The 25,554-nt window shown below is 44.0% G+C and overlaps 2 protein-coding genes across 2 annotated transcripts; one reads left to right on the forward strand and one right to left on the reverse strand.

The window, feature by feature from the left end:
* The first annotated feature begins 7,260 nt into the window (after positions 1-7,260).
* On the forward strand, positions 7,261-9,768 carry LOC109774178 (probable magnesium transporter NIPA6). Its single transcript, XM_020332891.4, has 9 exons — positions 7,261-7,619; positions 7,777-7,833; positions 7,927-8,017; positions 8,124-8,284; positions 8,369-8,496; positions 8,586-8,723; positions 8,902-8,994; positions 9,073-9,190; positions 9,276-9,768. Exons 1-9 carry the CDS (start codon positions 7,466-7,468, stop codon positions 9,416-9,418), a joined length of 1,083 nt encoding a protein of 360 aa, XP_020188480.1. The 5' UTR covers positions 7,261-7,465; the 3' UTR covers positions 9,419-9,768.
* An 819-nt stretch (positions 9,769-10,587) lies between these two features.
* Positions 10,588-19,174, reverse strand: LOC109774177 (uncharacterized). The gene is made up of 9 exons (XM_020332890.3): positions 18,816-19,174; positions 17,552-17,670; positions 15,606-15,813; positions 14,977-15,529; positions 14,631-14,882; positions 14,265-14,456; positions 14,088-14,162; positions 11,644-14,001; positions 10,588-11,120 (listed from the first exon to the last, which is right to left on the reverse strand). Exons 1-9 carry the CDS (start codon positions 18,956-18,958, stop codon positions 10,827-10,829), a joined length of 4,194 nt encoding a protein of 1,397 aa, XP_020188479.1. The 5' UTR covers positions 18,959-19,174; the 3' UTR covers positions 10,588-10,826.
* Positions 19,175-25,554: the final 6,380 nt, after the last annotated feature.

The raw sequence follows: 25,554 nt of genomic DNA on the forward strand, positions 1-25,554 counted from the left end.
GGAACCTGGATGCTCATATTGGTTCCTAAATCTACGAAGATCTTTATAGGTCAAACCGCAATGACAATATACGTTATTCCCTTTGTCACCGGTATGTTACTTACCCGAGATTCGATCGTCAGTATCATCATACACAGTTCAATCTCGTTACCGGCAAGTCTCTTTACTCGTTCCATTATGCATCATCCCGTAACTAACTCATTAGTCACATTGCTTGCAAGACTTATAGTGATGTGCATTACCGAGAGGGCCCAGAGATATCTCTCCGATACTCGGAGTGACAAATCCTAATCTCGATCTATGCCAACCCAAAAAACACCTTCGGAGACACCTGTAGAGCATCTTTATAAACACCTAGTTACGTTGTGACGTTTGATAGCACACAAGATGTTCCTCCGGTATTCGGGAGTTGCATAATCTCATAGTCAGAGGAATATGTATAAGTCATGAAGAAAGCAATAGAAATAAAACTAAATGATCATAATGGTAGGCTAATGGATGGGTCTTGTCCATGACATCATTCTCTAATGATGTGATCCCGTTCATCAAATGACAACACATGTCCATGGTCAGGAAACTTAACCATCTTTGATAAACGAGCTAGTCAAGTAGAGGCATACTAGGGACACTCAGTTTTTTCTATGTATTCACACATGTACTAAGTTTCCGGTAATACAATTCTAGCATGAATAATAAACATTTATCATGATACAAGGAAATATAAATAACAACTTTATTATTGCCTCTAGGGCATATTTCCTTCACCAGTTGCCGATAACTTTTACAAAACATGATCATCTCATACAACAACGTATATCACATGATGTCTTGACCATATCACATCACAACATGCCCTGCAAAAACAAGTTAGACATCCTCTACTTTGTTGTTGCAAGTTTTACATGGCTGCTACGGGCTTCTAGTAAGAACCGTTCTTACCTACGCATCAAAACAACAACAGTGATTTATCAAGTTTGTTGTTTTAACCTTCAACAAGGACCGGCCGCAGTCAAATTCGATTCAACTAAAGTTGGAGAAACAGACACCCGCCAGCCACCTTTATGCAAAACTAGTTGCATGTCTGTCGGTGGAACCGGTCTCATGAACGTGGTCATGTAAGGTTGGTCCGGGCCGCTTCATCCAATAATACCGCCAAAACAAAATAAGACATTGGTCGTAAGCAGTATGATGATCACCGCCCACAACTCTTTGTGTTCTACTCATGCATATCATCTACACATAGACCTGGCTCTGATGCCACTGTTGGGAGACGTAGCATGCAATTTCAAAAAAAATCTACTCTCACGCAAGATCTATCTAGGAGATGCGCATAGCAACGAGAGGGGGAGAGTGTGTCTACGTACCCTCGAAGACCGAAAGCAGAAGCATTTGACAACGCGGTTGATGTAGTCGTACACCTTCACGATCCGTCCCGATCAAGTACCGAACGTACGACACCTCCGCGTTCAGCACATGTTCAGTTCGATGAAGTCCTCGCCTTCTTGATCCAGCAAGACGGGTGAAGTAGTAGATGAGTTCCGGCAGCACGACGGCGTGGTGACAGTGTTGGTGAAGAACAATCTCTGCAGGGCTTCGCCTAAGCACTACGGAAACTATGACGGAGGATAAACTAGAGGGGACGGGGTTGCCGGCACACGGCTTGGTGAATCTTGATGTGTCTTGGGTGCTAGCCCTGCCCCTCTATTTATATGTTGAGCTCTGGGGTCGTAACTTGGAGTAAAAGCCTCCTCAAAGTCGGTTTTGCCCGAAAGGCAAGAGTCCTACTCGGACTCCAGGGCTAGACGCCAGGGTTCCCGGTGTCTACCCCCTAGACGCCAGGGTTCCTGGCGTCTAGCCTCTAGTCTCTACAAACCCCTTTTGCACTTTCCAAAAGCCTCGTGGGCTATCCCCTTTGGCCCAAATAAAGTGTTCTCGTACCCAAACATTTCAGGAAACATCCGGAACCCCTTCCGGTGAACTCCGGAACCCTTCCAGAGACCAAACACTATTATCCCATATATCAATCTTTACCTCCGGACCATTCTGGAGCTCCTCATCATGTCCATGATCACATCCGGGATTCCAAACAACATTCGGTTACCAACATACATAACTCATATAGTACTATATCGTCAATGAACGTTAAGCGTGCGGACCCTACGGGTTCGAGAACTATGTGGACATGACCGAGACACCTCTCCGGTAGATAACCAATATGGGAACCTGGATGCTCATATTGGTTCCTACATATTCTACGAAGATCTTTATCGGTCGAACCGTAATGACAACATACGTTATTCCTTTTGTCATCGGTATGTTACTTATTCGAGATTCGATCGTAGGTATCTTCATACCTAGTTCAATCTTGTTACTGGCAAGTCTCTTTACTCATTCCGTAATACATCATCCTGCAACTAACTCATTAGTCACTTTACTTGCAAGGCTTCTTATGATGTGCATTACCGAGAGGGCCCAGAGATACCTCTCCGATACTCAGAGTGACAAATCCTAATCTCGATCTATGCCAACCCAACAAACACCTTCGGAGATACCTGTAGAGCATCTTTATAATCATCCAGTTACGTTGTGACGTTTGATAGCACACAAGGCATTCCCCGGTATCCGGGAGTTGCGTAATCTCATAGTCGAAGGAATATATATTTGACATGAAGAAAGCAATAGCAATAAAACTGAACGTTCAATATGCTATGCTAACGGATGGGTCTTGTCCATCACATCATTCTCCTGATGTGATCCCGTTCATCAAATTACAACACATGTCTATGGTTAGGAAACTTGACCATCTTTGATTAACGAGCTAGTCTAGTAGAGGCTTACTAGGGACACTGTGTTTTGTCTATGTATCCACACATGTATCAAGTTTCCGGTTAATACAATTCTAGCATGAATAATAAACATTTATCATGATATAAGGAAATATAAATAACAACTTTATTATTGCCTCTAGGGCATATTTCCTTCAGGAGGCGTTTGGTGTAACAGCCTGGGGTAATCCGCCAAATATTTTTTGCCTAATGTAATGTTTGTACATCATGTGTGCCTCATAAGCTTGCATCGGTATCATATTGCATCGAATAAGTAATTAATTTGGATATTCTATTTTTTCATATTGTCAAATGGTGAATAGGTAAATCCCCTATCCCTTTCAATCTTCCGCACTAAGAATCGCCCCAAACCTTGGAGACACTCTTTTTGTGACATCAGGGAGCTACCCAAATGGTTTCGCTATTTTAGCACAAGCCTAGATATCACTCGTAGTTCATACCCATTCATTTAATTGAATGGATATATTTTCCAAGTTTGGTAGTTAAACATAGTCCAAATGGGTTGAATCTTTGTGTGTGGCCTTTTTATATGTAGAGAGGCCACATATAAAATTTCGTTCGAATCAAAATTAATTTGATGGCCCAACGTTCAAATATGAAAGCAATATAGCATGTCTAAATAATAAAACAATTTGCTTTTTTTTTTAAATTGTAAACAAGCCAACTAAGCCTTTCTCTCATCTAGCCTAACCCACTTAATCACCTAGCCCATCGAACACTGGCTATATAATGCAACCCCCTCTCCTCTAATTGGGGAAAACCCTAAATTCTAGGAGAGAAACCGTCCACCTACATATGGCCATCCGCCACTCTAGTCCCTACCTCCATCTTCAGCACAAGGTTGGATCTCTTGGATAGTTGGCTAACCAAAGAAGAGAGAGAGAAGCTAGTTCATCACCCTGTAACATATTTAGAACAAAGCATAGGTAGAGTTTTACCCTCTATGGTGGCCTAAACCTAGGTGTCAAGGTAAAGAACCTGACAATGAGTAATAGGGGTATGAATGAGGGCTGATCCTAGCTACTACACAGGTGTGAAACTCGGATTTTACGAGTTCGAGCCCCTCGCGGAGAGGTAACAACCCTACGTCTCAAGCACGGAGGCTATATTTCTCTGGTGTCTAATGATTACAATAGAATGTGAATCCTTGTCTCAGCGCTACGGGGCGGCTTATATAGAGTTTGCCGCCCCTCATCATGGCTACGTTACAAGGGGAGATGAAGGATGGAGTTTATTACATGCGTTCCTGGTAACTGATGCTTTAACTATACTTTATGCTAGGCATCGTGCTCCTCAAACGCTCGAGATCCCGTTCGGCCTCTTCGTCTCCCTTGTCCGAGTGCGAGTGAGTATAGCCGAGCGACTGTAGCGTGTCTGAGTGGATGAATAACATCCGAGTGAATATCCGAAGCGGGTATCGGAATGTGCTTATGGCTCAGGAGACTGTTGGTCTGCTGACGTGGGGTCTTAGGTGGGTCCAAAATGACAGCTCCGTGGCCCCACCCTTAGTAGGTGACCCCATCATTAGCCCCCGAATCGGTTGAGGTTTTGCAGGACAAATTAGTTGAACCCTTGGTGCACCGACGGCGGGCGGGGTTGCCGGGGAGGAGGGGGAGCAGAGGTGGGCGTGGGCGAGGGAGCGGCAGAAATTTTATTCCAGACTCAGTCGAGTGAGTATATTTAGAGAAATGGTTGGCGTTGGAGGATAATTTTTACTCCACTACGGCCGATTAGAAATCGGTTAGGTATTCGTTAGAGGAGTAAAACCGACTTTTTACTCCCCTAAAGCCGGATAGGGGATTGGTTAGAAATGCCCTAAAATATTAACGTAAAATACTAACAAATTCGGACGGAGAAAGTACATAGGTGGACATAAAAAAATCTGATGTGCACTATTAAAGCGAAAGTGCCTCCGTCCTTTGAAGATTGCGAGAGGCCTAACTTTTGCTAACCACATATAACGGATTATCTTAAAAAGACGACAAGTGGCACTTGCAACGACAGTAGACACTAGACACTGGCACCCGGTGCCGGCCACACACGCATCGGCTCTTGCGATCACCGGTCTCGAGGCGACGGCTCCCACCCCGACCTACCGGCCGAAAGGCGCCAACGAGGCGAGATCAACGAGCTATGCGCCGGCGGCTTGCGTTTTTTTGTCTGACTCCACGAAAACGCGCGGGCCCGCCTGCTCCGGCCGATCAACCATCGTCCGCTCCGGCGGCATTGAAGGCGCTCGTTGTCGTCACTGCAGAGTGAGGAAGACGGATCCGAGCGTCCGAGGGAAAACGAGATCTGGATCGCGGGATTGGCTGTACCTGTACCTGTACCTGTACCTGTACCTGATCTGGGCAGATGCTGACCCCGGGCCATGTTACCCTTGTCTCGTCTCACGCCACGTTCCGATTGGAGGAGGCACCAGCGAGCCCTATGTTTTCTAGCCCTGTGCTTCTAGTACTATGGGCGAAAAGGGTCTGGGCTTCTGCCATGCGCACACCTCCGGCTTGGTGTGCCCTTTACATGGTTCATGTATTCAGATGGGTAAAACAGAATCTATTTTTTTGTACTGATTTAAGTGGCAAATTTTGGTATTGAAGTAATTATTTGTGTAGCAGTGATCTAAACGATCTTATATTTCTTTACGGAGGGATTACTGATTATCAAAGACACGTTGAACCAGGTCTTGAAAGATCACATGTGTACGCCATATTTCACTTTTTTTAACACAATGTAAACACAGATGCCCACAATTGAGATCATGCTTTGCATTGTAACCAGTATAGTTCAGCAACCACAACCGAGTATTAGCCTCTTGTTGGATTTATCAGATTGTTGTAGAATTCTTGTTTGCCAAATGCGGTGGTTATGCAGTGAATGATCGTATCTAGATTAACCATTCAATTTTACATTTGCATGGGCCATATGCTATAGTATAATTTACTCATTAGCGGTTGGTTACTCAACACATGGTTCTCCCTAATACTCCTGCCATCATTGTTTGCCGTCCCTCCACGATGCCCTTTACTCTTCTTGCAACACCTATCTTTGGTTCTTCGAGTTGAACACCACATTTGTTTGCGCAATATTGTCTGGCCTAAGGGTAATCCTCCTTCTCGGTGCAAGTTCTTCATGTGGCTAGTGATTCACCAGTGTTGCCTCCCTACCCATAAAACCTCAAATGATGCAGCTAGCCCAACAATAGCCTCGGTCGACTTTTTCATCTCTGGCAACAACTTTGAACAACAATGAGGACTAGTGGCTTCATACTAGGAAGTTCTTTTAAGGCACGACTTCAACACAATGCTTATCCTAGTGTGTATGTGCATTTGGAAAGAGAGGAACATAATAACGTTGAACAGAACCTTCAGTAACATCTAAGATTTTTTTTAATTGGTAACATTGGGCTGGGATGTGGATAGCTGTGAGGTTGCATGATTTACCTGCTAAACTACCACATTGCTGGAGCCTTGTGCTCCCTCTATCCATTGAAATGTGTGTGTTTCCCCGCTTTGTTGGCAGCGCTTCGCCGTCTCAATCATTGTTGGACCCTTTTGTCCGGTATTTTATAGTTGCTTATCCCTAATAAAGACTGGCATCGTCCCTTTGAAAAACAAGGTTCTCGCTATGATAGAACCAAATATAAGACCACCAAAATAGTAGACAACATTTACACACTAGAATTCGTTCAACAAAAATTCCAAATGCTTCTTTGGTAAAAAAAATATTCCAAATGCCATGTATTTATCTCTACTACTAAAGGGGAGTTGATGTTTGTACGCCATCAAATGTAGTTTCGCCCCCCCCCCCCCCCCCTCCCTCCTGTTTTAGAATAATTTAAATTAAATCAGTGCTTTCCTTTGCTTGTCCTTATGAAAACCATGTTCTCGGCTAATCAATCAAATCTTACTAAAATCATGTCCTGCATTAACTCAATCAAATCAAATCTTACCTAAACCTCAACCAAGTCAAAAAAAAAAATTCTTGACTTTCTCTACCCAATGCCCAATCAAATCAAATCTTACCAAAAACCCAACTAAATCAAATTCTGGTTGCCTTCCCACACCCATACCCAAATAAAATCAAATCTTACCAAATTCTAGAATATAATGGATATAATTGTTGTTGAACCACTAGAACATGTATGCCCCGTTGCACGATTAATTATCAATACATAATACATATCTCTTGAAATACTCCTGTTTTCAGCTGCACTATCTAGAACGTGCCTTGACACGTCCTACTGCATGATTGCTTGTATTGAAAACACAATAAAATAAAAATACAAGCTTGACTCAACCCCCCGAGAATTTTTACTTGACCGCCAAGTCCCAAAGCACAAGTGGAACACGAAACTTTGATGTGGCGGGGCCGATGTGCCCCAAGCAATGTCAAAAGGCGAAATGGAATGGAAAACGGGGGGCGTATAAATTCGAAAAATTCTCCACCCCCCCTTCTCTCTCTCCCCCTCCGTCGTTCGATTCCCGACGCCATCGTGCGCATCGCCGGTCAGGACAAGGCATACATACAGACACACAGCGGCCCCTCGTAGGGACAAGAAGAGACCCACCCAGAGGCAGAGTCCCGCCTCAAATGCGCCGCCGGCCGCGCGCCGCCGCACGATGAGCCCCGCCGCGACGGACGCCGGCGGCGACCTCTTCGCCGCCAACCTCAAGGGCGCGCTCCTCGCCGTCGCCTCCTCCGCCTTCGTCGGGGTCAGCTTCATCGTCAAGAAGAAGGGCCTCCGCCGCGCCGGCGCCGTCGGCTCCCGGGCAGGTCCGTCCGCCTCCTCCCCCCGAGGGCGCCGCCTGTCGCTCTCGTGCCCCTCGATGTAGCTCTAGGTCTTTCTGGTTCGTGAGAAAGGCGGATCCTTTGCGCCCCGGTTCCGCGTATCTGCGGTGACGTGACCTTCGCTGTCCTCTGAAAATTGCAGGTGTCGGAGGGTATGGGTACCTCTGGGAGCCGCTCTGGTGGGTCGGGATGGTCACCAGTAAGCCTCTCCTCATCCTCTTGCCCTTCGTCTGTTCCTTAGTCATGTGAGAATTGGATCCAGATGTCTCATTGCAACCTGACATTTTTTCAGTGCTTGTTGGGGAGACCGCCAATTTCGTGGCTTACATGTTTGCGCCAGCCGTCCTCGTCGCTCCGCTGGGAGCACTCAGCATCATTGTCAGGTAAAATTGCCCACGCTTTAGCTCGCACGTATAACATTTCGAATTCGATTGTCGGGTTCGTTTGACATATCCATGTGTGTGTTTCTTTGGTGATTTTTGGGGGCAGTGCTGTTCTGGCCCATTTCATGCTGAATGAGAAGTTGCAGCGGGTGGGCGTCCTGGGCTGTATTCTCTGCATTGTTGGGTCGACGGTGATCATCCTCCACGCTCCCGAGGAGAGGTCCCCGGACTCGGTGGAGCAGATTTGGCGCCTGGCAACGCAGCCTAGTAAGCTCCCATGGTGTCTCCATCTAGCTACTTGCCATTAAAATGGACTTGTCTTTTGACATGTCATCTGCAATGCTATTTCAGCCTTCCTTTGCTATGCTGCTCTAGCAGTGGCTGTTTCATTGCTTCTTATGCTATATTGTGCTCCACGGTATGGGCAGACGAACATAATGATCTATGTTGGTATTTGCTCTGTTATCGGATCCCTCACGGTAAATGCTCTGCATGACTGCGCCTCTGGTTTCTTACAGGTTTGTTGCTATATGAGTACTGACATCCGTTTGATGCCGTGTCTTGTTAGGTAATGAGCATCAAGGCCGTGGGCATTGCGATTAAACTTACCATTCAGGGCGTAAACCAGGCTGGGTATTTCCAGACGTGGATGTTTGTGACGGTTTCAGCTATATGCTTAATCATCCAGTTAGTTTACCTGAACAAGGTACTTCATTGCCTGATCTTGATATGTAAAAAGGGAACTTTTGTTCCTTACAGTTTTTTCAGCAACATATTCATAAAAAAGAAAAAAGAAGAAGCTCTGTTAGATAATGTGTCGCATGATCTGCCGATCACATCGTAATATCCTCATCTCTACATCACTTGTTATGTTCAACTTTCAGGCATTGGATACTTTCAATACAGCGCTGGTTTCTCCCATCTATTATGCCATGTTCACAACCCTCACTATTTTAGCAAGTGCCATAATGTTCAAGGTGAGCAATGTAAAACATCAGGCATTCTTGACCCCTGTGTTAATCGGTTAGCTTACTTGTGTTTTCCTGACTATCCAGGATTGGTCTGGGCAGAGCGCAAGCATTATTGCCTCCGAGACTTGTGGATTTCTCACAGTTCTTGCCGGTATTATTGTGCTACATTCCACCAAAGAACCTGATCAAAATCTGTCCCCAGGTACATGTTCGTGAAGCCTGGTACAATGGCAGGAGAAATATCATATTCCGACGTGCTGATCATTTTTCTCTCCATATGACTGCAGACCTTTATGCATCTCTCACTGCGCCCCTCCCTCCAAAGATATATTGGCACATCCAAGGAAACGGTGACGTAGGGAAGCAAAAGGAGGACGAGTCGCTTCCCTGCGACTTCATCACCGTCGTGCGCCAGGACTACTTCGTCTAGAAAATTCTCATGACGGCATATGCGTTTCATATGTGCCAGCCAGCCTCAAGACCTTCACGTGGAGAGGGTGGATGCCGGGGCCTGTTACCGACGGTACACCGCCCTCAAGGCCATCCTGACCTGAAAAAATGTGAAAATTTTGCAGAGACATCGTGTTGTACCATACCATGACCAAACCGGTTGCGTCGAAGCTAGGTGTTGTATACTTGTGGACTGTAGAAACCGCGCCGTCGTGTGAGGATGATGTTGTTGTAGGGGGTTTGTGAGGGATGTTGTAGATGATGTTGCCTGTCTGATGTGAATACCAAAGCACACAACGCTTTCTGTTGCTAGTGTGACATTTTGTTTCACCCTTGTCGGCCTCGGGATGTTTCAGTCGATGTATTGTTTGTTTTAGGTTTGCATTGTACACTCCATTGATTGTGTCTCTCGAGAAGCAATTCCACCTTGGTGGTCATCCTGTTTTGCGTCTGGGTTGAGAAGGTTCTCTGTTGGGTCATACCGGTGTGCCTTCAGGTGTATAATAAAGAAATAATAACACAGCATTGTGTGTTGAGATCCTCTGCAGTATTGTACGGTGTTGTAGTGCGGATGACATGTGGGGCCGGGTCCACATGGCAGTGACTGTACTGCATGGTACTCCCTCTGAAGAAATATAAGAGCCTTTAGATCACTACTTTAGTGATCTAAACGCTCTTATATTTGTTTACGGAGGGAGTACACTGCTGCAGAGGATCCTAACCCTGTGTTGTAATAACACAACAATTGTGTTGAATAAGTTTTGAGTTTTTCCTCGTAGCGTTGTGCAATATCTTCAAGAACAGGAGGTGGCGTCTGAAGAAGTCCATCTCGTTGCCAGGAAACAGGATGGAACAAACGTTCTGCAGGGTCCTTTTCCTCCTGCAGTGGTTGGGACTACTTGTTAGAGACAAAAAAGAAGCCGAAATCCCCTAGATAGGTGCTTTTTTGCAAGGTGCAAAAGCCAGGGAAAAGCCCAACCAAACGTATGAACTGCCGTGCAATCTCGAATGTGGACCGGCGACAAGCTTTCTTGGATATGGACTCCGAACAGTGAGAAGTTCTTACTCTTTGGATGCTTTCCAGGATAGCAGACGCATTCAGACTCCTCTGACCGGAACGAGGTGTCCACTCCAAAAGCAAACCAACCATATCAGCAACTCATTGTTTGCTTCATCATCTAGTATAAGTTTACAGTTTTATTACACGGCTATTATTCACTTGCTAGCAGTACTGGTTAACATAGCATTACGACTTATAGCTCCCTAGACAAGTACACAGAGACAACAGGATCGTCACAATAGTCACAAACTTCAAAGCAGATGCTTACTAGCAACAACATATCATACACGCACAGCACGGTAGCCATACTGTGAACCGGAGGTTCTGCTCAGACCCAGAGCTTGTGCAGCGCGTGCAGCTGGCCCAGAGAGGAAGATTTTAGAGACAGACGATACATCTCTTTCAGCTTGGCTGCGTCACCTCTGCCGCCGCCGTTGGCCTGACTGGCGGCAGAGGCTGCTGGCCTGCTTGTGTCCACGTTCTTCAGCATGCTCTTCAGCAGGCTCTGCAGCTGGCTCCAGAACTTCGGCTTTATGTCCAGGTTCACATCGTTTGAGCGTTCCTCGTTCGCTTCGACCACGTGGCGGCCTTCCAGCAAGTGCATCAGCGCGGCTTCAAGCATCTTCAAACAGATACCAAGAAACATGATTATGACATCACAGAAGAAATCCCGTTCCACATTCACAAATAAGACATCCTAGGCGCGCGCGTAAGTGAACACATACTCAAACCTAAATGCTCAACCGGTTTCGACCTGCTGTTACTAAACACAACCCAGAATGCAGTGAACTATTGTGATTTATGTACCGCTACAGATGCCTTTCCCCCCAAATATCCCTACGTAGAACTCCTGCTGCTTAGCAGTAAAAAAACAGTACTCAGCAAAATTACTCTTAACACTACAATCATAATGTATTAACCAAATGCAAAATGCAACATAATAAACGATTATAATCAAATGACATTGCGCCGCTCGATTCTGCACGCAACTACTCCCTCTATTCCAAAATAAGTGTCGTGGTTTTGGTTCAAATTGTACGACAGGTAACGCCCTTTCCGGAATGCCAGAAAAGAATAATCGTAACTAAGATCTAGCAGACTGAGTAACTAGAATAGGGGGAGATGGCAAGCCAGGAAGAACATACCGCACTAGAATGAAACGAATCAGAGATGCTAGTAGAAAGGGCAGATTGCGCCATAAGGATGTTAAGAAACATGGTAGGATGCGTCTTCGGACCATAGAATTCTAAAGCCTTCTGCCAGTTCTTCTCTGCTAGTGAACCATACCACTTAGCTTTCTTACGAAATTTATCCTCGTTCTTCTGTTTGACCTCCTTGTTAACCAAATCCAGGAACTTCAAGCACAGATCCCTTTGATAGCAACCAAGCTGAAAATGGCCAAAAGCAGCCTCCTGTTTGCGAAGTTCACCAAGGGACTCATATGTAGACAAAGCCTCCCGAAAAGCATCACTTGCTGAAATCTCAAGAACTGTTCTGTTAGATGATTCATCAACAAGTCCACCTTTGTAGCTGCCAGTTAAAAAGCTTTCCCTTGCCAAAAGCATTCCGAGCCTCAGGTGGGTATGGGCATACTGGGTGTAAACTTCGTTGTACAGTGATTTATCAACTTCATTGTCAGCAATAGCATACTTCAGTTGCCTCTTAGCTGCGGTATAGTAGTTTATTGCTTGAAAATATTCCGACTTGGCAGACTTCACAGATTGCATATATGAGCCTTCAGGAAGATCATACATCTGAAATTCTTCTATCTTCGACGCCAATTTCTCTGCTAAAGCTCTTCTACCATGAGCTAAGTTACAGTTGATCAATATAACATTTGTGTGATCAGAGACCTCTTGAAATGCACAAATAGCATCAGCAAAAGCAATCTCAGCCCTACTCAGATTTTTACTCTCAAGTCTAATGCGGCCAAGTTCATTGAATGCCCAACCTCTTTTCTTAAGGATGGTGGAGAACTCTGCCGAGCGCACAGGAAATGTAAACATGGCTCCCTTAGCTGCACCATAGCAGTGAATAGCAGAACACAAGTTGTATTCAGCATCTCCTGGTTTAGGACCTCCAAGGTACTTGAAAATACCACCGCTCGAACTGGAAACATCGCCATTAGGTTTATCAGGAATAGCATAAGCATTACTTGACTGATTATCCATGGTGTGATCATGATCAAGTTCAGCATTTGCCACCGTCCTTTTCTCAAGACGAGTATCATTCGTGCTGTTCTGAGTTTCTTCAGAACTCTCCATAGCTTCCTGCGCATTAGGTTTCTCTTTAATTTCAGTAGATTGTGAACGAATGTTCCTGCCAGACGCTTTTTTATTTTTCTTTCTTCCATGCAATGTAGAGGCCTCAGGACTACTACTGCTTGCACTACTGCCACTATTTGCCCTATCACTTTGGCAGCTACAGTTTATCAGTGAGCATGTTCCACAATTCTGCTTATCTTTTCCCAATTTTCTCTTAAGACGTTTGACTTCCATTGCAACTTCATTTGACATCCTAAGTTCACCTTCAGGCTTTTGCTCCTGGAGCACCGGTGCTTGATGGCTGCCCAATCGGTGATATTCCGCATAGACATCGCCTACAAGCATCCACACATTGGCCCAGAATAAATAGTTTGGAGGCAACTGTTGAGCAGAAATATCATAACCAAAGCATTTTGCATTCTTGAAATATTCTGCTTCATCCAATACAAGGCTTGAGTTTAGATCACCATCTTCAAGGCACAGCGAACTATTGGACATGGATGAGATGAATTCATCACCATCTAAATGTTTAGGCATAGACCCATAAACCATGCAAGCTAATTCCACAACTTTCAGAGTGCGATGAAGCTGCCCATCATTTTTATACGCCTCTCCCAGTGCCAGATAAGATTCCCCCAGCAAAAGAACAAGTTTCCACAATTTATGGTCCATTTTCAGTTTTGGTAGCCACTCCCTAATGTCGCAAACTTCAATGCAATCAACATCACCACATCTACATAAAGAGAAGTCAACAGGTCTCTCCCAAATGGTGTCTGCATTGTCAACACAATCATCCTGAGTGTTCTGCAGCTGCCGGTTCCATCTTAGAGATTTGATAGCTTGTGATACGTGATGTATAGCTGCCAACTTTGAGGAGATAGCATCAGCAATTGGTTTTGATATCTGAGAGTTTCCAGCCTGACACATTAGCAAGCTATCATCAGAGACATCTTTTGTAGTTGAAGATGCAGTACCAGTATCAACATGACCACGTGAAGATTCTGATTGTGAATACTCCAACATAATATCTATGGCCGCTGGCTCATCCTTGCTTATCTCTGTCAATACATCATCTTGCTTTGATGGTAAATTCTGAAGGCTCAACTGTGGAGACTCGTCATCCAAGTCGGTAAGAGTAACTTCCGATTCAAGCAGAAATGATTCTGTTGTCAGTTCCAATTCCTCGTAACATTTAAGGATGAGCCTTGCAAACTGTTCATGAGCATATGCCCTGACAACCTAAAAGACGAAAGAATAAATCGTGAGACAAATTTCTCACTGAGAAAATAACAGATTTGTAGAACGGTGAGATGATAGATAAGTACCAGGTGATCCTGCTTGCTGAGGAAATCTAAACATTTTCTGAAGAACTTTGCACATTTTGCTCTATTACTAGGTACCTGCAAACATATAAGACCTTTAACAATCAGTAAAGCTGTACTAAGTACATCTTCAAAAAAAAACTGTACATGAGCAAAGTAAGAGTGACAATTCCCTGGCACCTTCGATAAAGACATCCTATGAGCAACACGATAGAGGAGTGTGCCCAGAGAGAAGAGTGATTCCCTTCTCCCCTTGTTCATTAAAGAAGACACAGGACTGCACGTAGATATATGATCACCAGCAGTACGTTTTTCAGGTAATATGGACAAGTCATATAACTGCACAACATCTTCTTCAGCGCCTTTGTAGAGCTGAGAAAGCAAACCTTCAGTATAAGTGCACAAGAACTAGCATTGGTGGTTACCAGTCTATTGCTAAATAAATCAAGTTGTACATAAAAATATCCAGAGACTAAAAGGTTGAACAGGAACATATCTAACACATGTTGACTATCATAACTTCATAAGTAGGTTCAAAAGCCATACCCAATATGCACCAGGGTCTTGCTTACAGTTATTCTGAAGGAACCTTAGGACAGCTAGGCCATTTTGCTGGACGACCTGTGGATGAAATGCAGGTGTGCCATCATCGGACACACCCTTAAGTAGAAATATATCATCATTTTTTAGAAGCTCATAGCCTTGGACAACACCATTCTGATGATAACATATGGCCAATTCTGGCACACTTGCCATAACATTGTCAAGCCAAGCTTCTAGCCAGTTCAATGGAGTAACCTATCAAAGGCAATTTGTCAACAGAGAGAGTAAGGCAATTTGTCAACAGAGAGTAAGGAAAGAAAATATCAAGCCATATTAAAAAAAAGCATACCTGTCTAGAAACATCCCATAGGTGCAAGCTGACTGCGATATATTTCTCATTGCTAAATATAAGCAAGTCGCTACCCAAGAGAATATGGAAATTGTGGAACTGCCAAAAGCAAACCTTCCGAAATCCATTGTTCCCCACTCTCCTACTCTTCTCAGATTCTTGCACCTCACAACTGGGGGTTTCACCAACACGAGTGGTTTTCCTAATGGGGTCCGATCCTGGAACTTTTTGCTTATTTTCCCTTGCACCCCAGTACAGGCTTTCACAAGTACCATGTGACGGTTTTCTACTTCTACTGATATTCTGATCCAAATACGGCGACGTGCTAAAATTAGACGAGGAGGACGAATCCAAGGAACCCTCCCTATGACCGAAGGGTCCATGCAACATGGATGCTGTTTGCTTGTCCTGTGATGGTTGATGACTTGGTGGGCAATCACAGGCCTCTGCCCTAACCGAGTGCATCGCGAAGTTCTTTAAAATTGATGGATCAGATCCTTTAGGTTGGTTATTTTGTCTTCTAAATATCTTTTCACCTTCATCAACATCAGGCCTGCAACACAATGTGGAGTGGAGCATTAGCATCCACAACATTGAGTATGGTCGTTTTAAAGTAGTGAGCACCTTACCCTGAGTTTAAAATGAGTGTGTCCCCAATACGGCTAACAGCAATAGATACTTGTGCCTTAGAGTAAGGTATTTTAAAGATCTGCTTTAGAATATCAGTTGGAGCAATCACATCTATTTCATCGCCATATTCGGCTAGGCCTGACACAGCTAGTGCTTCACACTTCCTTGATAAGTTTTGGTTGAAAAGTCCGCTTCCACACCGTAATCCTGAAGAATATGAACAAACATATATCAACAGAAATTTATTTCATGCCAAACAACTTTAATAATTTGGGACTATTGGATCATGCGGACAGCGGTGTGATAAGCACACTGCCTAGATGGTAGTCGGACGCGTATTTGGTGCTAGTGGGGAACCACGAATACCTGATCCAGAGGCCTATCAGCACCATTAGATGTTTATAATCGCCTGACTAATGCAATTAGTCCGATAATTTCTGTGCAATCACGGAACGAATTCGTAAAGTCCAAAAAAGAACACAAGGTTTTTACCAGATCTGCTGACACGAAGCAGAGCAATCACGGACGGGTACCATCGGAGATGTCAGTACCACCCCATGATGTCGCCTAAGCCTTTTGAACCTGTTCGTGTGCTAGATGGAATGCTCGCCTCACAGTTTATCCCTTGAGCCGATGGGGTTAGAGCTTTTATTGGAAACGGCAAAGGGAAGGTGGAGAGCTAAGAACGGGAACAGGAAGATAGATGAAGAAGGGAAAGGCGAAGGCTCACATAACCAAAAGGGGAGGTGCTTCCTTATATTATTACGTAGGATCGCCTTTATCATCTGTTGTTTGTTTGTCTGAAGCGGCTTGCTAGGCTTTCTACTAACCACCCCGATATTCTTTAGTCTGTTTTTATTAATTCCAAATATATCAATGCATTAATGCAAGCACATAGTTTTCCATATAATCGGTAGGCAGCACCGCGGCGCATTTAAGTCCGCCACCCGTATTTTGTCTTCAGCAAAACTGGTGGACAGCAGATCACTTTTGCAAATTGTAGGAATGATGTAGCAGTGGCCTAGGTGGCATCCTGCGGGTAAGTGCCGTTTCAGATAATTAGAACAAGGTTAGTGGGCTGGAAGATAGATGTTGTCGACAGCAATAGGAAGAGAGAACTATGTTTCTTGCCTGCCTTTGAAGACAATAACCCACTACTATGAATTCCCAACATGATACAGATTCTTAGCTATTTCTATATCTCTAGCTTGCATAATCTTCTTCTGGACTCTTTCTAATATGCCTAACTCTCGTCCTGGATTACCAATTTATGTACTGTTCCTGCTGTGCGCTATGGACTACTACAGTTTCACCTCCTGTGCTTTACACAGTTACACTACACCACTGGTATCTCAAACAGACTGATTCCCGTTATTTGAAAGGTTTTGCTGCTGCATGTACCACTGCAGCAAAAGCTCATCGGATGAGATAGAAAGGTATCATGAACATGAAATAGCAAACCCCAAAGCTGGTATTTTCACTCTCTCACAGCCTCACTTCTTACCTCAGATTTACAAGGGTAATACTCACAAGAAGAAGCATATACAAGTTTGTTAACCGGTAACAATGCACCGCGCGGGGGGGGGGGGGGGGGGGGGGGGGGGGGGGGGGTGTTCATTGCTACCGACCAAATATGCTTGAATAATAATTCACCAGGTCATGTTACCTAGAGTTTTCACAGGTATAGCATCCATCAACTGTAAATACCAAACATCATTTAATTATATAGGGTGTGGCTGAGAAATCACTTGGATACATGTAAAAGGCAGCCAATCGTGACAGTTTTGACTCACATATGCTTACCACACGCTAAAACAGTTATAATTTTAATAGCACGCGCATGTTTTTACCATCAGTAATGCCGCCTTATACTAGAAACTGCCAAGAAGCCTAGAATCTTGTTTTGATGATCAAACTATAACAACGAAGGCTCGACAGAGGTCACCTTCAGTACTCTTCGCATCCGTTGGGAAAACCTTCTCCGGGAGGTTTGGAATCACGGGGAGTGTGTTGAGGTCAGTCTCCAGTGGCAGCATTTGATACCTTGGAGCTCCAGTCCCAGTCCTACAATATTAGTGACAATAAGAGCAAGATTAAACTAGTGATTCTCCTTACTCGGACATTTGCAGACAAGGGGAAATCTCATTTGATAGCAGTAATGTGTCACTTTACACTTCCCAACATGATTTTGCCTACATACTCCTTAGCTGATGCTGTCTGAATGCAAAAAAGAGAGAGAGAGAGAGAGAGAGAGCGCACGCGCGCGTGTGTGTGGAAATAGTGTCCACCACCATTCTATGTTCCAGCAAAAATATCTATATTCTGCAGGTTTGTAAGTTGTAACTGCTCCATTGATATACGGTGCATTCATGATCACTGGACCAGTCGTTGCTAAAAGCAGCAAGCCCGCCCGTAATCACTTCACCATAGTCACTCTGCCCCCAAATATACCATAACAAACCACTAACCAAAGAAGCGATTGACATTTCATCTCCAGGCTCTACTTGGGCATTTGCGGACTACAAGAAATTTCATTCGGTAACAGTTACGCGTCACTTTACACTTCCCAGCATGATTGTGACTACATACTCGTTAGTTGATGCTGTCCAAATGAAAAGAGAAAGGGTGGAGATAGTGTCCCCCACTCTAGGTTGTAGAGTAGGTTCCAACACAAAATCTATGTTCTGCTAGTTTGTAAGTTGTAACCACTACAATGAGATACAGAACGTTCACCATTCGCTAGACCGATCTTTGCTGCAAGCAGCAAGCACGCCCGTTGATCATTTCGCCATAGTCATTCTCCCCCAAAATAGTATCATAAACCCAGTAACTGAAGAAGGGATTCACATTTCATCTCCAGGATCTACTATACAAGTACCGTCTTAAGCCCTCACCAACGAATCACAACCAGGAACAATTCTAACTGCACAAGCAAAGCAGATAGTGATCTCTCCCCCAATCGCATTCTAGCTCAAATTCGCCAGCACAGCCCTCGACATCCCACAGCCGCATTCAACACGCAAGCCCTAAGCAACATAATCGCTCGGGAGATTCGGATTGAACAGCCTCCCGATGGATTCGATCAGGAGCCTGCATCAGAGCCCATCAAATCGCACGAAGCATCAGCTAGAGGCACCTAGACTCGCACACGGGCCACTTCGATCGAACAAGCGCAGGGGCGCGGAGAATCGAGAGGAGGGGGAGCTCACGGGGAAGCGGAGGGGAGGAGGGCGGGGAGGTAGGCGGAGTCGTCGGTGGGGACCGGGAGGGAGCCCACGCGGAGGTAGCGCGCCGGCGGGGGCGCGGCGATCTCCAGCCGCCCCACGCACTGCAACTCGCCCGACGCGTCCATCGGAGCCGTCCTCCCTCCTCGCCGCCGGCGTCGGCTTGTGGAGCTCGCTCGGATCGCGGCAGCGGCAGCGCGTTCCGTGCCCGGCTTGACGAACGCCCACGGAGTCAGTGGAGAGTGCTAGACGCTTCTACCGCTCCCCTTTGGGCCTGTCATGGAGTCAGACCTGGCCAGATGGGCTGGCACGGCCTGACCTGGGCTAAAGCACGCTTACTACACGGGCCAAATTGAGGAGTACTCCTTCAACTTATCGTAGCATGAGAGTTTTTCCCTTTTTCGAAAATCCAATTATTTACCCTAAAAAAATGAGTGTTTTTTCCTTTTTTGAAAATCCAATTATTTAAAACGTTTTATCTCTTAAACCGTGCGTCCAAATCTCAAACCGTTTTCATCGTTGGATTCATCACGTCGAGATCGTCCAAATCTCAAATTGTTTTCACCGTTGGATACATCGCGTCGAGATCTTCAAAACTAGATCCCATGTTGATAGATTTTGACGAACTTTTTCTTCATAAAAAAGGGGACGAAAAAACCATGCCTCTCGTGAAAGAAAAATAGAAAACAAGTTTTTTTCGGTTTTCGAGAAGCACAGCCGTGTCTCTCGCGGAGTAAAACCGTGTCTCCCACAGAAGGAAAAACGTGTTTTTTTCGTTTTCGAGAGGCACGGCCGTGCCTTCTCACGAAAGAAACAAAAAAGTAGAAAACGCGTTTTTTTACGTATCCGAGTGCCTCTCATGGGAGCAAAATCATATCTCTCACGAAAGAAAAAAAGAAAATGTGTTTTTTTCCTTTCCGAGCGGCACGGCCATGCCTCTCGCGGAAGCAAAACTATGCCTCTCGTGGAAGCTAAACCGTGCCTCTTGCGGAAGGAAAAAAGAAATGTGTTTTTTTGTTTTCAAGAGGCACAGTGCCTCTCGCGAAAGCGAAATCATGTCTTTCGCAGAAGCGAAAGAAAGTTTTTCTCGCTATTTTTTTTTGAATTGTTTTGCCCAAAAAGCTAAAAAAAGAACAGTGAAAAACCAAAAAACTGAAAAAACAGTCTAAAAAATCGAAAATGCGTGCGAAAAATGAAATAAAAAACCATAGGAACGCCCATAGCGCTCTTAGCCCACCCCAAGTGATCGTTAGGAGACTACCGAAGGAGCGATCGTTGACTAGTTGCTCGCATATACCGATTAAGCTTCTTGGCGCCCACACGCCACCGCTCGTGGGCCGACCCAAGAAGAAGGCTGATGCGTGTTTTCCCAAATGATTCTAAAAAAGGGACTGGTTTCCCAAATCCCTCGATCTCGTTGACTTTTGAAAAAAATGTTTTTAAAGTAAAAAGTTCAAAAAAACATGAATTCAATAATGTCCATGAAGTTTAAAAAAAATCACAAACTTAAAAATGTGAGGAACACTGTGTTCGCCATTTAGGCAATAACTATCAATTATGCTCATTTTACGGGTACTCCACCGCCAACTACAAGATGGAAAAAACTCTCTCGAGGGTATTATGAGTTGAATACAGATGCAGCTTTCTTTGAGGACGGAAGTGGAGTAGTAGCTGCTGTTATACGAAACTGCAGAGGCGAGACAATCGCCAGAGCCGCGGAGCCTATAAATCACACATTGAATGCTCCAACTGCTGAAGCTCTAGCACTAGGAGGCTCAAATTGCTATCTGCGAGCATCTATAACCGGATCCCTCATACCCATCTTAAATGCCCGGACAGGCAGTCCGATCAGTGACCGGTCACAAAAACGCGACCCAACCGAACCCCTCATACCCGTCTCAAACGTCCGGACTGACCGACACCCCTCATATCCATCTCAAATATGAGGATGATATGAGGGCACGCGGACGCACCTGGACACGCGCGGTCAGTCCGCCACGTATGACGCGACCCCACCCCAGACCACCTTTTCTCTTTCTTTATTCATTCTTTTCTTTCTCTCTCTTCTTCTCTATCAATCACGTGCAAGTGACTAGACATATGAGAAAAAAATGAGAAGTGTGGCTGCGCGGATGAAAAAGTAGGGGCTCAAAACGGACACGCCCGGTCACTGACCGGGCACGTCCGCGGGCGTTTGAGTGGTCGAATTAGAGGTACGTGGCTAACGATGCTCTGATGTTGGCTGCTCTAAGGTGGTGGTGAAATCTGATTGCCTTGAGCTAATGGATGCATGCAATGGAGATTCTGAGATCCTGAGTCCATATGTACCCGTACTAGCTGGTTGCTTTGGGGCGTGTTTGGTTACATGGCCAATCCAGCCTGGCCTGGCGAGCCTGGCTCTAGTGAGCCGGTTTGAGGGGATGCATGCAAAAAGACCCCAGATGCACATAGTTTGGTTGCCTGCATGTACCTAGTTGCGTGAGACAACCATTTTTGACTCGGCGTTTGATTGCCCGCATTGCATTACGCACACATATGACATGGTGTTTGGTTGCAACCTGCATAAGGTGTTGTCACCATTTCTAACTAGTGATGAGCTTACCACACACAATCTGAACATGTAGTGCCAGCTAGTTAAACAAATGACAGTTCATCCTAACTACTATCAAATGACAGTTCAAATTATTAAGAGCCATTGGCTAAATAGGGGATAGTTCATCGGTGTTGTTGCTGATGTCGCTTGAAGCTACGTCGGTATTTCCCCAAAGAGGAAGGGATGATGCAGCACAGCGACAGTAGGTATTTCCCTCGGATATGAAACCAAGGTTATCGAACCAGTAGGAGAACCAAGCAACACAACGTAAACAACCCCTCACACAGATAACAAATTCTCGCAACCTAACGTATTAAAGGTATTGTCAATCCCTTTTGGGTAACGGTGCCAGAAATTGGTGAGTGACGGGAGAAAGTTGTAATAGATTGAATAAATAGATCGTGAATAAGATAAAATGCAGCAAAGTATTTTTGGGTTTTTAGATTAATAGATCTGAAAATAAAAGTAGATCGTAAAGGCAAATAATATGAGAAAGAGACCCGGGGGCCGTAGGTTTCACTAGTGGCTTCTCTCGAGAAAAATACGAAACGGTGGGTGAACAAATTACTGTTGGGCAATTGAGAGAACTTCAAATACTCATGACGATATCCAGGCAATGATCATTACATAGGCATCACATCCAAGATTAGTAGACCGACTCCTGCCTGCATCTACTACTATTACTCCACACATCGACCGCTATCCAGCATGCATCTAGTGTATTAAGTTCATGGAGAAACGGAGTAATGCAATAAGAACGATGACATGATGTAGACAAGATCTATCTATGTAGAGATAGACCCCATCGTTTTATCCTTAGTAGCAATGATACATACGTGTCGGTTCCCCTTCTGTCACTGGGATCAAGCACCGTAAGATCGAACCCACTACAAAGCACCTCTTCCCATTGCAAGATAAATAGATCAAGTTGGCCAAACAAAACCCAAATATCGGTGAAGAAATACGAGGCTATAAGAGTTCATGCATAAAAGAGATCAAAGAAACTCAAATACTTTCATGGATATAAAAAGATAGATCTGATCATAAACTCAAAGTTCATCGATCCCAACAAACACACCACAAAAGAGTTACATCATATGGATCTCCAAGAGACCATTGTATTGAGAATCAAGAGAGAGAGAGAGAGAGAGAGAGAGAGAGAAAGGAAGCCATCTAGCTACTAACTACGGACCCGAAGGTCTACAAAGAACTACTCACGCATCATCGAAGAGGCACCAATGGAGGTGGTGAACCCCATCCGAGATGGTGTCTAGATTGGATCTGGTGGTTCTGGACTCTGCGGTTGCTGGATCAATATTTCGTCGACTCCCCTAGGGTTTTGGGAATATTGGGGTATTTATAGAGCAAAGATGCGGTCCGGGGCACCCGGGGTGGGCACAACCCACCAGAGCGCGCCTGGGCCTCCTGGTGCGCCCTGGTGGGTTGTGCTCCCCTCGGGGCACCCCCAGGCGCAGCCAGGGCCCGTTGTGTTCCTTCTGGCCCATAAAAATTCTCCGTAATGTTTTGTGGCATTTGGACTCCATTTGATATTGCTTTTCTGCGATGTAAAAAACATGGAAAAAACCAGCAACTGGCACTTGGCACTATGTCAATAGGTTAGTACCAAAAAATGAGATAAAATGACTATAAAATGATTATAAAACATCCAAGATTGATAATATAACAGCATGGAACAATCAAAAATTATAGATACGTTGGAGACGTATCAGCATCCCCAAGCTTAACTCCTACCCGTCCTCGAGTAGGGAAGTGATAAAAACAAATTTTTTGATGTGGAATGCTGCCTAACATGTCATATCATATTCTTTTCTTTATAGCATGGACATTTGGACTTTTATATTGTTCAAAGCAATAATCTAGTTTTGACATGATAATTTAAATATTCAAGCATATCAACAAGCAACCAAGTCTTTCAAAATATCAACGCTAAAATAAGCTATCCCTAGCCCATCATGCTCAACCATTGATCCATTCATGAAACACACTCGCATATTAGCTACACCCAATACTCAAGTACGATCATATTGCCTCCTAGTTGGTGCTTTTATAAGAGAAGATGGAGACTCAAATTCAAAATAAAAATTGCATAAAGTAAAAGAAAGTCCCTTTGCAGAGGGAAGTAGGGATTTGTAGAGGTGCCAGAGCTCAAAGCGAAAAACTTAGAGATAAAAACATTTTGGGAGGTGTATCCATCCCACCAACGAAAATGACTTAGAGTTCCCAACACTTTCCATGCTAGATATGTCATAGGCGGTTCCCAAACAGAAAATAAAGTTTATTCCTTTTTCCACCATACTTTCACTTTCCATGGCTAACTGTATCCACGGTGCCCTCCATACCAACACTTTCCAAGGAATTTATTATTTGACAACATAAAGTAAATTCATTTTTTTCATTTCGGGACTAGGCATCCCTAATACCTTTGCCTTACTCTCATGCAATGACAAGTGAATAAACACTCATCTTGAGAATAACACATCTAGCATGGAAAATATTAGCCACCCCTCACTGCTCCGCGAGCGGAACGAACACACAAAAGAGAAGTTTATTTTTGAAAATTAGAGATGGCACATGCAAATTTTCTTAGAACGGCAAAAGAATACCGCATATAGGTAGATATAGTGGACTCATGTGGCAAAACTGGTTTAAAGGTTTTTGGATGCACAAGTAGTGATCATACTTAGTGCAAAATGAAGGCTAGCAAAAGATTGAGAAGCGACCAACCAAGAAACGAATAATCTCATAAGCGAGAATTAAGCATAACTAACACCGAATAATGCACCACAAGTAGGATATAATTTCATTGCATAACTATTGACTTTCGTGCTTGCATAGGGAATCACAAACCTTAACACCAACTTACTAAAGCATAATTACTCATCAAGATGACTCACATATCACATCATCATATCTCAAAACTATTATAAAGAATCAAGTTTATTTTGTCCAATGATCTTCATGAAAGTTTTTATTATATCCTTCTTGGATATCTATCACTTTGGGACTAAATTTCATGTGTTGCTATTGACAAGCTCAAACAAATATAAGTGAAGATCATGAGCATAATATTTCTTTCTCTCAAATTAATTTAAGTGAAGCAAGAGAGCATTTCTTCAAAAATACTAAATCACACCATGCTCAAAAATATATAAGTGAAGCACTAGAGCAAGTCCATAGCTCATAAAAAATTTAAGTGAAGCAAAGAGAGCAATTCTAACAAGTCATGACATAATTTTGGCTCTCTCAAATAGGTGTGTCCAGCAAGGGATCAAGACTTAAAACACAAAATAAAACAAGCAAAGACTCATATCATAAAAGACACTCCAAGCGAAACACATAGCATGCGACGAATAAAAATATAGCTTCGAGTAAAATACCGATGGTCGTTAGAAGAAAGAGGGGATGCCAGTCGGGGGCATCCCCAAGCTTAGTTGGTTGCTCATTTTTGGATAATAGCTTGGGATGCCGGGGCATCCCCAAGCTTAGGCTCTTCTACTCCTTATTCCTTCATCCATCGTAAGATAACCCAAAACTTGAAAACTTCAATCACACAAAACTCAACAAAACCTTCGTGAGATCCGTTAGTATAAGAATAATAAATTACTACTATAAGTGATGTATCAAACCAATTCTTATTTTGTTCTTGCATTATATCTACTGTATTCCAACTTTTCTATGGCAAAAACTCATCAAAGAAAACCATAGGGCCATCAAAATAAGCACACAACACAAAGAAAACAGAATCTGTCAAAACAGAACAGTCTGTAGAAATCCGACTATTTCGAATACTTCTGTAACTCCAAAAATTCTGAAAGATTAGGACGACCTGAGAAATTTGTATATTGATCTACTGAAAGTGGAATGGGTATTTTATCGCTCTCTGGTAAAAAATGAAAATTATTTTCATCAGCGCAATTTTTTCTGTTTTTTCAGCAAGATCAAACAACTATCATCCAAGAAGATCCTAAAGGCTTACTTGGCATAAACACTAATTAAAATATAAAAAACACAATCATAACAGTAGCATAATTGTGCTAACACTCAAAAACAGGAAGCAAAAATAAATTTTATTCATTGGGTTGCCTCCCAACAAGCGCTATTGTTTTATGC

This window comes from Aegilops tauschii, chromosome 3 (genome assembly GCF_002575655.3).
Source record: "Aegilops tauschii subsp. strangulata cultivar AL8/78 chromosome 3, Aet v6.0, whole genome shotgun sequence".
In the NCBI taxonomy this organism is placed as follows: domain Eukaryota; kingdom Viridiplantae; phylum Streptophyta; class Magnoliopsida; order Poales; family Poaceae; genus Aegilops; species Aegilops tauschii.

Excerpts from the sequence above, each read along its gene's own strand:
- LOC109774178 (XM_020332891.4), top strand. The coding sequence starts at position 7,466 with ATGAGCCCCGCCGCGACGGACGCCGGCGGCGACCTCTTCGCCGCCAAC. Across the intron at positions 8,285-8,368 it reads GCGCCTGGCAACGCAGCCTA|CCTTCCTTTGCTATGCTGCT; the intron begins GTAAGCTCCCAT and ends ATGCTATTTCAG. Across the intron at positions 8,724-8,901 it reads AGTTAGTTTACCTGAACAAG|GCATTGGATACTTTCAATAC; the intron begins GTACTTCATTGC and ends TTCAACTTTCAG.
- LOC109774177 (XM_020332890.3), bottom strand. The coding sequence starts at position 18,958 with ATGGACGCGTCGGGCGAGTTGCAGTGCGTGGGGCGGCTGGAGATCGCC. Across the intron at positions 14,163-14,264 it reads ATAGGATGTCTTTATCGAAG|GTACCTAGTAATAGAGCAAA; the intron begins GTGCCAGGGAAT and ends ATATGTTTGCAG. Across the intron at positions 11,121-11,643 it reads ATTCGTTTCATTCTAGTGCG|ATGCTTGAAGCCGCGCTGAT; the intron begins GTATGTTCTTCC and ends ATCTGTTTGAAG.